General features: G+C 39.3%; 1 protein-coding gene across 4 annotated transcripts in view; it reads left to right on the top strand.

The window, feature by feature from the left end:
• Nucleotides 1-11,271, top strand: part of LOC123314378 (potassium channel subfamily K member 1) — a 226,301-nt gene extending 215,030 nt beyond the window's left edge. For all 4 annotated transcript variants that reach the window (XM_044899647.1, XM_044899648.1, XM_044899649.1 and 1 more), the window contains one exon: nucleotides 10,543-11,271. In XM_044899647.1, coding sequence (XP_044755582.1) covers nucleotides 10,543-11,148 — 606 coding nt within the window. In that variant the 3' untranslated portion in view covers nucleotides 11,149-11,271. The remainder of the gene's footprint in view (nucleotides 1-10,542) is intronic.
• The last annotated feature ends 1,681 nt before the right edge of the window (nucleotides 11,272-12,952 follow it).

The raw sequence follows: 12,952 nt of genomic DNA, 5'->3' as shown, positions 1-12,952 counted from the left end.
ATAAATTACAGGATAGACGAAGATAATGAAGATTTGGAAGAACTGGTTGATGAAAGTGATGAAGAAATGGATGAATTACCAGCGGCTGCTAAAATAGGCAAACCAACATCGCCAAATGAAATCAGGGAAATAATTAGAAGTTTGAAGAAGAGGAAAGCTCCCGGAAGCGATAAAATAACGAATGTTATGTTAAAGAAATTACCTAGAAAAGGTATAGCCGCTCTAACAAATATCGCGAATGGAATTATGAGGACAGAACACTACCCAGAAAAATGGAAAACAGCGGAAGTCTTAGTGTTCAATAAACCATTCAAAGAGAAGAAGTTCCCACAAAACTACAGACCGATAAGTCTACTGTCGGCGTTAGGAAAAGTAGTAGAAAGAATTATCGCCACGAGGCTAAATGAGGAAACCGAAACTCTGAAACTAACAACACCAGAACAGTTCGGATTCAGAAGAGAGCATTCAACAGAGCAACAATTATTAAGGCTCACAGAGTACATTACAGAGGGATTCCAAAATAAACAAGCTACAGATGTTGTTTTACTAGACGTCGCCAGAGCTTTCGACCAAGTATGGCATGAAGGATTAATATATAATATAAGATGAGATGTGCTGGATATTCGATCAAAATATGCAAGTTGATCCGAAATTATCTCAAAAATAGAAGATTTTACGTGAAAGTGGAAGAAGAATGCTCCACAACAAGAGATATAGAGGCTGGAGTACCCCAAGGGTCAGTGCTTGGGCCACTTCTGTACAACATTGACGACATTCACGATATTCCGAAGAATCCAAGAACCATGCTAAGGTTATATGCTGACGACACAGGCATAGCAACTCGACACCACAACCCAGAAGTAATAGAACGAGTTCTACAAGAAACGATTGACGAAACAAATGACTGGTACATAAAGTGGAAAATCAAGCTCAATGTACAAAAGAGCCAAGCAATATTACTACAGAAGAGAAGCCAAACATTTAGGAATAACGCTTGACGAAGGACTTACTTGGAAAAGTCATATCAAACAAGCAATCGACAAAACGAAGGCAGCGATGAATAGACTCTACCCTCTGATATGAAGAAGAAACCACATGTCGAACTAGACAAAATTGAAGATAATCAAAGCCGTTGCTAGGCCTCAACTGACTTATGAATCAGTTGCCTGGGGTTTCGCGGCAAAGAGCCATATCAAAAGAATTCAGGCCACTGAAAACAAGCTGCTACAATGTGCAATAGATGCACCTTGGTTTGTCAGGAATAGACAGATTTATAGGGACCTAAAATGGGAAACCATAACGGAATTCATGAACAGAAAAGCAGAGAAATAATTCGAAACAGCGAAAAACCATCTGAATCAAGAACTCAGGAGACAAGTGGACTACGACCCAGAGGAAGACAAAAGGAGAATGCGAATTTACCGAAGGAGACCAAGAGATTCAAATAAGAAGAGAAACTTATTGAAAATAAGTAATAATAAAGTGTTATCCAATAGAGGATAAACACATAAATCCCAGCACGATAGTGTGCGAGAAGAAAACCCACTAAGAGATGAATGGTTTATAGGCATATGCCCGAAACCAATATTCAAGAAGCAGTTTAGGGTTTTCAATGGGTCTCGAGCTCAGGAGAGTGAGAATCCCCACACTTGTTCCCCCTCAGGAGAGGGTGGTTCGTCTGACTTGCAGATTTTCCCACTGCTACACCAACAACAACAAAAAAATTCTGCATAATTGCGGAAGTTCGCCGCCGATGAATGTTCATGACCCTGAACTCACGACTCGGGCGAATTGCGTGATTCGCCGAGCAGAACACACACGCAGAAGACGTAGAGGAGCGTGCACCAGCGTAAACAGGATGGCGAAAGGACGGATTAGAGGATGAAGGCACAGACGATGAAGACTACCCCTGCTTCAACCAAATTTCTGACTGCTGTCGACCGCATAGAGTGGTTTATTACTTTTATTTCTTTTGTATTCAATCCTGATGCCTCCTCTGCCGATTCTTTGGCCCAATTCGAGTTCGTTTTTTTCCCACTGGAGTGTTTTTGTACCATCCACTTGATTGTTCTTTGTTCCATGATGGGATAATCGTTGAGATTAATCTCAGTTGTTATTTTAGATGAACGTTTAACCATCAGAATTTTAAAAAGGTGGACTGGCCAAAAAGTTGGCTTCTTCGTCTTGGGGACCAGCCATTTACTATTGGTCTGTTTTCTCTCCAACCTGGGCCGTTTCATTAAAGAGGGGATTATATTTTTCTACTAATGGCAAGTAGGATTTTTGATTATCAGTTATTCAAAAAAAACATGTATTCTATTTGTTTTATCCCAGAATTATCCACTTCCTCTTTAAAATAATAAACTTTGCAAGTAACTGCTTCTCCACCTCTCCAGGTACGTGAAACCGTTTCGATCGCGGGGGGCCCCCGTCCTGAGGGGGCCCCCACTCATGTAGCGTAATCCTACGCCAGGCCTTTTGAAGGCCATAAAATCACAATATGCAAGATACCGGAATATATTACACAAATTGATTAGAACTGCAAAAAAAAATCACATCAATAATTTTATAACACACAATTCTTCGAAAGCCAAAGCCCTCTGGTCTTATGTCAATTATCTCTGCGGAAGAACAAGACCTGAAACAGAATTAAATTCAGTTGCAAATTATGAAGGACAAGTACTCACAACGAAGGAAAACATAGTTGAGGAATTCGGGAGGTATTTCAGTGAAATAGGAAAACAACTAGTAGAGAACATAGATGAAGTCCCTGACAAGGAATAAGGAAAACACTACTGTAATACCACACTTTTTCTCCTTCCAGCTACTGCAGATGAAGTGAAAAAAATGATTATAGAACTAAAAAATTGTGGAGCTCCTGGAAATGATGGTATCAGAACAGATTTTCTGATAAAAATCCAAGAAGAAATTTTAGAACCTATAATGTTACTGGTGAATCTATGTTTCGAGACAGCTGAATTCCCGAACATCTTCAAGGTTGGTTTCATCAGACCATCGTTTAAATAAGGGGACAAGGTCAACTTGTCAAATTAGAGACCAATATGTCTAGCATCTAATCTGTCTAAAATATTAGAAAAATTAATAAAAGTTCGTATTGTTAACTTCTTAGAAAAGAATAAAATTCTATCTGAAAATCAGTACGATTTCAGGACAGGAAAATCTGCAGAGGATGCAATTAGGAAATTAGTTGAGAAAATATACGGGTGGATAGATGGGAGCAAGGTGGGTCTGTGTGCATTTATAGATCTTGCGAAGGCCTTCGATACCGTATCGCATAAGAAACCTTCTCCTCCTAAGAAAACTTCACCTAAATGGAATTAGAGCTGGATAACAAAATTTTATTCCTAGTATTTCAATAAAAAAGTTTTCGAATTATTTTGAAACGAGCGTATACCGAAAAAAGGCACATACTAATAGATATTTGAATTTTTATTTCAATCACCAAGTAAGTGTCAAAAGAGGTATTATTAAAACATTATTATGATAGAACATATACACCCAAAATTAGAAATAATGAAGTTGACTAAACATTTTCATCTGGATAATCAATTACGAAACATTTTATTGAAAAAACAATATTAATTTTAGAGGGAAAAATAATCATAAGGAACAACCAACAAACCGTCAAGAACAACCAAGTTTATTGAACGTAATTCCTTATGTTGATGGCCTTTCAGAAAAAAATAAGAAAAATCGGTTCGACATTCAACATAAGAACTGTTTTTAAAACGCAAAATGATTGAAGATCTATATAAACAAAAACTAAACCTTTGAACGAATAACAAAAATCAAAAAATTGTATTTACAACATACCCTGTATTTGTGGTAAAACGTATGCAGGTGAAAAGTCCAGACCTCTAGAAATATGAAAACGCCAACATATAAAAATAATATTAAAAATAGAGAAATTAATCGATCACAGATCGCAGATCATATTTGTTCTAATACGGAAGACCACATGATGGATTGGAATAACACTAAAATTTTAATAACGGAGCCAGACCATTATAAACGAAAGATTAAAGAGTCTACGTGTATTCTATTGGATAAAGATAATAATTTGGCAAATTGTTCGGTATTTGGATCAATTTACTGAAGAAGGAACTGTCATCCGGTAATTTTGAAATCAAATGAATCAACGTTTCTATGCAGTCTATGTTTCTATGCATTCAAAATTAATGTCAAACAAAAGATACAATTCAGAAGATTTTCGAAAATTGATTTTTCGTCTGAAGAAGGAGTCTGATATAGACTCCGAAACGTTACAACGTAAAATTATAATTTCAACGTTCTTTATTTTCAGTTCATTGTCAGGCAACAATTTTTTCTAGTTGATTTGTTCCTAACAAATTAGTGCATGAACTCACGCAGAAGCAAATCATTTATTTCATTTAATTGATTTTGTTTCAGAGATTGGGAGTGAGAACCCTGAAAAGTTTATTAAGAAATGTACTGGGAAAACTTTTCGAAAAAATAATTAAATCAAAGATGGAAACATTCCTGACAAACATTATACCCAGCTTTCAATTCGGTTTCAGAAAGAAAAAGCCAACTACTCATCCTAGATACTATTTTGGTATCACACAAAAATCAGTCTCGACATTAATAAAGCATTTGACAGCATATGGCCTAAGGGACTCATCTATAAATTACACCTAGTAAATTTACCCCCTTACCTAATAAATCTTGCGGCATCTTATTTGAAAGAGAGAATATTAGTAGTCAGGATTGGTACCATAATGTCAAGACCATTTTCTCCTAAACAGAGAACCCCTCAAGATTCAACCCTATCTCTTCTGCTCTACGATTTATACTGCTACGACATCCCAAAAAGTAAAGACAAACAGCAATATACACTCCAGTTCGCGGATGATACACTTATAGAGCATGCTCACTTATAGTGTCACACAGCAAATCACTAGCAGACTGTTTGAACCAATTGCAGAGCATGATGAATGAATTGGAAATTTGGCTCAGCAAGTGGAGATTGAAACCAAACCCAAGAAAGTCACAATAATAAAAATATGATTTGTCCAAATTCGCCCATCATGAATATAAAAGGAACTACCAAAACACCAGTAGCGGTAAAGTACCTAGGTGTAGAGATTGACAACAAAATGAACTTCAATAAATACACCAAAGCAATGAAAAGAAGACCATTGCAAGAGCAAAAATGTTTACCAGTCTTACAATAGGGAATAAGGCGGTGAACACATATGAGCGGCCGCGGCCACGATCACGATCACGATCGAGAAGCGTCCCATGCAAATGTATTATTCCGCACATAATATCACGATCTGTTCAGCAGACCAGTACCGCGTAATTCTGAGAAACGAACTAATACCAACGGCCCGAATCGACGCAATTAAACGAGAACTTCAGCGTCCACCTGCAATAGAGAATAACACCAACACCTCTGATGAAATTCACATGCCTGGGCAACAACAGGCAGAAGAAACTGATACATCTTGCAACGCAAGTGAGCCTGAACACCAGGACGATAGGGAAGAGCTCCACCGACAAGTTGACTCTGACATGAGGAGATACTTTGCCGAACTGGAAGGAACAGATCCTCTTCATCGAGTAGCACCACCACGACTCAATACATCCAAGAAACTGTCACTTATAATCGACATCTTGAATAAGGATGTTTTACCTGAATACCTACAGAACGGAAGTTCATTGGAATATCTGCATCTAGTTTTTCACTGTGCAGTGCTAACGACAGCGAAAACCATGGGGGCAAAAATTCGCCGAAGGAACAACGATGGTCCAAAATTACACAAATTACACGCGCCAGCATGGCAGAAACGTCTTCAGCACAAAACAGAAAGGCTAAGAAGAGACATTGGACGACTGACGGAGTACTTGAACGGGAATCGAGGAAGAAAGGTTGTAAAAGCTGCCAAAGAGATCATGAATAAAAACAGGACACACACAGAACGAGAGACGGAGAATGCTACAGCTCACCATTGCCTCGACACTCTGAAGCAAAAATTAAGTCTGTATGCAGAACGCCTGAGGAGATATAAAAGCAATTATAGCCGGAAAAGAGACAATAATTCATTCGAAAAGTCGGAAGAATCTTTCTACCGGTCACTCACATCGTCGGATGGAGAAAATGGAAAGTTACCACCAAAGGAAGCCATAGAACAATTCTGGACCGAACAATTATCAACGAAACCTCAGTTCAATGGAGATACCGGATGGATTGAAGATGAAAAATCTGAAGCTATAAAATATGAGCCGATGCAGCATGACAAGATCACAATTGAAGAAGTAAAATCAGCTATCAGAGGACTGCACAACTGGAAAGCACCTGGGCCTGATGGATTACAGAACTTCTGGATCAAGAAACTTTGGATCATGCATGACAAATTGACCTCCGCAATAAATGATGTCATTGAAAATCCTGAAAGAATGCCAGTATTCTTTACACATGGCACAACATACCTGTTACCTAAAGACCAAAGGAATACAGAAGACCCATCCAAGTACCGACCAATCACATGTCTTCCAACGATGTACAAATTAATCACATCATGCATTTCAAACCGAATTCACAACCATTGCGAAAGGAATAACATCATCGCCATGCAACAGAAAGGATGCACCAAAGACAGCCGAGGGTGCAAAGAACAACTAATAATAGATTCAGTTATCTGCAATCAAGCGTTCTCCAAGCGAAGAAATCTTTACGCTGCGTACATAGACTACAAAAAAGCATTCGATTCTATACCTCACGAATGGCTCTTGACGATCTTGAAGATTTACAAGGTGGATCCCAATATTGTTAAGTTCCTGAAAAACGCCATGTCAACCTGGCGTACTAGTCTTCAAATAAAGGCAGCAGATTGCTCCATTACAACAGGACCTATTCCAATAAGACGCGGAATTTTCCAAGGAGACTCGCTGAGCCCTCTGTGGTTCTGCATGGCCCTGAATCCCTTGTCTCATAGATTGAATTCTACAGATTACGGATTTTCCATCAAGAGCGGCAGTAGAACTATGATGAAACTGAATCATCTCCTTTACATGGACGATTTGAAACTCTTCGCATCTACCAAAAAACAAATGCAACTGATGCTGAAAATGGTGGAAGGATTCTCGGAAGACATCAAAATGAAGTTTGGACTAGAAAAATGTCGACTGCTAAACATAACGAGAGGGAAAATAGAAGATGGTACGTTCAAACTCAAGGAAGGTGCAGAAATTGAAGCATTGAAGGAAGGAGACACATACAAGTATCTAGGCATAAAACAGGCAAGAAAAATCAATCAGACCCAGATGAAGAAAGAATTAACGGAGGAGTTCACCCGAAGATTGAGAAGGATAATGAGAACTGGTCTTAACAGCAAGAATCTGATAAAAGCGATTAACACCTACGCTTGCTCGGCGCTGAGCTATTCATTTGGTATTTTCTCTTGGACGACCACCGATTTAGCAGCTTTACAGAGAAAAATAAGGACGATGCTGACTAAACACAATAAACATCACCCCAAAAGCTCAATAGAACGGACAGAGCTGCCACGACATCTTGGGGGTAGAGGAATTGTTGATTTGTCCAACCGTATGTCCCAGGAAATTGAAGGACTTCGAAAATATTTCTTGAGCAAGGCAGCTTCGTCAGAGCTCCATCGAGTAGTTTGTGTTGCTGATAGTTCTACACCATTAAAGCTACAACAGGATCACTTGGAAACCGTCGAACACTCTGCAGAAAGTAAAATGCAGAAACTGATTGGCAAACCTTTGCATGGGAGGCACCAGAACGAGGTCAACCATGATTACGTCGACATATCTGCGTCGAACTACTGGTTGACTTCCGGAAGGCTGTTTCCAGAGACAGAGGGCTTCATGCTCGCCATCCAGGATCAGGTGATTCCAACAAGGAACTACATGAAATATATCGCAAAGGATGCTTCAGTGGCGGATGATAGCTGTCGTTATGGCTGCGCGACACATGAAACTGTCCAGCACATCACCGGGGGATGTCAGAAGTTCGCAGGCACGGAGTACAAAAATAGACATGATGCCGTTGCCAAGATTCTTCACCAAGAATTGGCACTGAAACACCAACTTCTAAGTTCGAAATAGGTTCCTTATTACAATTACCATCCAGATGCTGTATTGGAAAATGAACATCACAAGCTCTACTGGGATCGCACGGTTCTCACAGACCGGAAAATAACCCACAATAGACCAGACCTCATATTGCTCAATAAGGATGAGGACAGAGCACTATTCATCGATGTGGCGATTCCAAATAATAACAATCTTCTAGATAGGCACACTGAAAAAATTTCAAAGTACAGAGATCTCGAGGAACAAACCAGGAGACAGTGGAAGCTGAAAGATATCAAGACCATCCCTATTGTCATATCATCTACAGGCCTGATACCGAAGAAACTGCTAGAGAACTTGAGGAAGCTTCAGTTGGACGAAAATATCTATAAAGTCATGCAGAAGGCAGTACTGCTGGGAACGGCGAGAACTGTACGCAAGTACATGGGAAATTCAGAGGAACACCGTCTGCTCCGACAGGAAGTGCGGGTGGAGGAGGAATCCAACCTACAGCAGGGAGGCGAGGAGCAACCCGGACCCGACCACCACCACGAGCCCGAAAACCTGGAAAGGGCTCCAACAGAGCTTAATCCTTTTGATATCTGAGATATCTGGGATAAGTGAATTTTCCTCTGGAGAGGAGTGTGAAAGCCGCAAGGCTAAAGTTACAATTACCATCCGGATGCTGTGCTGGAAAACGACCATCACAAGCTCTACTGGGATCGCACGGTTCTCACAGACCGAAAAATAACCCACAATAGACCAGACCTCATATTGCTCAATAAGGATGAGGACAGAGCACTATTCATCGACGTGGCAATTCCAAATAATAACAATCTTCTAGATAGGCACACTGAAAAAATTTCAAAATACAGAGATCTCGAGGAACAGACCAGAAGACAGTGGAAGCTGAAAGATATCAAGACCATCCCTATTGTCATTTCATCTACAGGCCTGATACCGAAGAAACTACTAGAGAACTTGACGAAACTTCAGTTGGACGAAAATATCTATAGAGTCATGCAGAAGGCGGTACTGCTCGGAACGGCGAGAACTGTACGCAAGTACATGGGGAATGCAGAGGAACACCGTCTGCTCCGACAGGAAGTGCGGGTGGGGCAGGAATCCAGCCTAGAGCAGGGAGGCGAGGAGCGACCCGGACCCGACCACCACCACGAGCCCGACAACCTGGAAAGGGCTCCAACAGAGCTTAATCCTTTTGATATCTGAGATATCTGGGATAAGTGAATTTTCCTCTGGAGAGGAGTGTGAAAGCCGCAAGGCTAAAGTCATAATTTATTGATCCTGTTAGACATCAAACAATGTATAGGACAAGTCACAGAAATCAGACCATTACAATTGATCACATAAATATTCACTAATCGAGTAATAACAATTCTCTAAGAGCAATTCTTTGACCATTTTCTTGAAATTCTTCAGACTAAGAGATCTTATATTCGCAGGAAGGTTATTAAAAAGCTTAATGCATTGATAAGATGGTGACATCTGGTACTTAGATGTTCTGTGTTTTGGAAATGACAGCACTGTTTTATTTCGGGTGTTGTAATTGTGAAAAGCAGACAGCTTCTTCAGATGGTTTTCATTTTCTTTGGCATATACCAAGCACTTGAGGATGAATATGGAAGCGACAGTCAAAATATTGTTCCTCTTGAAAACCGGTTTACAAGAACTGCGAGGTGCAATACTGAACATCATACGTATAATCCCCTTTTGGGTTATGAAAACTCTACCAACGTCCGTTGACTTCCCCCATAGCATAATATTATAAGAGATATGACTGTAAACAAGACTATAGTAGACATTCATTAGTGATTGCAGAGGAACAATATCCTTTATTCTGCTGATCGCGTAGTATGAACTATTAAGTTTCTTGCAGACATCATCTACATGTAAGCTCCACCTTAGGTTTTCGTCTAAATGAATCCCGAGAAATTTTGCATGGCTTCCAGCTTGTATCACATTATCCGAGTACCGCAATGTCATCCTATTCAGATCATTACTCCGATTTTGAAAATGAATGAATTCCGTCTTATTAATATTAATCATAATATTATTTTTTCTGCACCAATCTACAAAACAGTGCACCAGCAGCTGACATAACGCCTGTAATTCCTCAAAGGAACCTGCACTAATCACCACCGAAGTATCATCGGCGAACAATATCAATCTCAGTTTTTCGAGGAGAAGACGGATATCAGGGATACCCGTTATCAAAATAAACATTTTTCTCAGATTCACAGGCAGATCGTTAATAAACAATAAAAATAGAAGTGGTCTCAGCACAGATCCCTGGGGAACGCCCGAACTAACGCTACTGGCCCGAATTATATTTATTATTATTATTGTCTTATTATTATTTGTCTCTCTGTTCATTATGAACAAATAACTTTCAATTGAGTTCCTGCCCTTTCCTTTGTGATGATTGACTTTTTTTTCTAGGAAATCTTTAAAGGAGCCCAAATGATGTATGATATAGCAACTTTCAGACGTCCTTCGGCGGTTTGGGACCCGGAAGATCCTACAGCTGTTGAAACGCCACAGGAAACTCCAACTACACCGGCAATCTCCAACTTCGAAATAGACGATGAATTCAATTTACCCATTTCAGTTGCCATATTTATTCTGCTCATGTATATATTTTTTGGTGCCTTCTTCTACGGCTACATGGAAGGATGGAATTTTTTTCAGTCGTTCTATTTCGTTTTCATCTCGATGTCTACAATAGGTTTCGGAGATCTGGTACCAAATAATCCCCTATGTACAATAATCTCGATAGTATATCTTGTTTTTGGACTCGCATTAATGTCCATGTGTATCAATGTGGTGCAGGAAAAAATGAGTGATACTTTCAAATCAGCCTCGGCAAAGATAGGCGCTTCTCTAGGAGTAACTGTAGCTGCAGAAGATGGTAGTATTATAACAGTTCCTCGTGATACAATAGAAATGCCACCAGTACATGACTACACTGCGGTAGAAAAATCTTATGATGGCATAAACGAAGAAGAAAAAACGAATAAAATTAGTTTTGAAGAAGAAAAAAGATGAACTGAAATGAGAATATGAATATCCATACAAATACATGTAATTCAATTTACGCTGATGACATTTATTCCTCATTTTCAATCTATTTATTGTTAATTGTTATAAATATGCCTCAATTTTGCATCATTACTCGAATCATTATCCTCAATCTTATTAATACACCTACTCTATAGGGTGAGCCGGAAGGAACGCACCAAACTCCAGGTAAGTATCATACAAGTAAAAATAATAAAAAAAAATATACATTCTTATACGATTCTATCAGGCCAACTAATAGGACCACCGCCACCAATCCATAGTCCTGTAAACTCTTTATTGACCTGATGAGAGAAATGTGCAGGAGCTCCATCGTGCTGATAATTATTGATTTTCACTCATTTCGCAAAAAAAAAATAAGTAGTTCTCTCCAGTTATACGATGTTCTACAATGTGTAGGCGAATTAAATAACCGTCGACCAACACCACACCCCAGGTACAGAAAACTTGTGCTGAATATACATCAGACCATACATCAGAGTTTTGAGAATTATTGATGCCATCGCGGGTGAATTCGCTTCATCGGTGTTAGTACTGAGTTCCGGTCTCAAAGTTTGTTGAAAATTCTGATAGGTTCGTTTTTGTCTGCATTTCTCCGATGTGGAAATCGTCGACGGTATTCTTGAATAGCAGCTGTAGCATTCCCGCAACAAAAGCCGTAAAAAAACAATAATAAGTATTCTAAATTCGAGTAGATGACTTATACTAACTGATGTCAGAACAACAATATGAGACAAATAATCGATACCTACAGTGTTCGTGATAGAAGCGTTAAACTATTTAAAACGTTTTAGGCCCGTATTAATAGTCAGATCTCAAAACGGGTCTCAAGAGCTTTCTTCTCAAGATAGTGACAGCATCTAAAGATGACGCCTTATCAATAAATTCATATCGAGTCATTATCAGTTTGACACTATCTCAAGTAAAGAGACTGAAAACTAAACTTATGAATGTATTGAGTAATGGTCTTGAGATATACTTGTGACTACAAAACGAAAAAATAATTAGTACTTTCATTTCTGCTTGATATTTTTTAATACTGTGGTTCACAATAAAGTGTAACGAAGAAAGTGTTTTGATCTCGAACGAACGAAATATGTCACATATTTGATTACCCGCCGATGAATGTGGTCCAGATGGGATCTCGGGGGACGAATTCACTCGCGAAATTAGGTAAAAGGGATGTTGATGAAGAGATTGTTGTCCGACCAGACCGCGGAAGTAGCACAGATTACAGTTACAACTTTCTGTAATCTGTGGGAAGTAGTACCATCGAAGTAGGATTCTAGCTTTACAAACAGCAAAACCCTGCACGTAACATCTTACTGCAGCTTTCCATGCTATAGCATGAGGCCTACAGAAGACCTTCGTGAGATACCACCCACAAGACCAGAGTATCCTCAATACTTCAAACTTGAGGGGGAGGCGGAGTTTCCATCTTTAGTGTAAGGTAAGTCAACGAAATGGCGTGAAACTGCGTTGAGGACGCTATAGGAGAAATTGTCACAAAGTGAATCAATGCAAAAAATCGCAATCTGCCCATCTTGCGACAATATCCGAAAATTCTGTATTAGGCCCAACAATGGCTTGAACCTTAATTGAAAAGTCTGATTTTCTGTTGCGATAAACTTCATGAAATCGATTTCCTTGTAGTAGTTGACCACATCTTCCTTGGATTCCATATTGACTTCAATAAAGCCGAGTTTTGGAAGCACAAAATACAATTGAATTACTGCAGTTCACAGAGCAAACCAACCCAACTTTCATTTCG

Source organism: Coccinella septempunctata, chromosome 5 (genome assembly GCF_907165205.1).
Source record: "Coccinella septempunctata chromosome 5, icCocSept1.1, whole genome shotgun sequence".
Lineage (NCBI taxonomy): Eukaryota > Metazoa > Arthropoda > Insecta > Coleoptera > Coccinellidae > Coccinella > Coccinella septempunctata.
The sequence above is the reverse complement of the archived record's forward strand: the minus strand, read 5'-3'. Positions and strand labels throughout refer to the sequence as shown.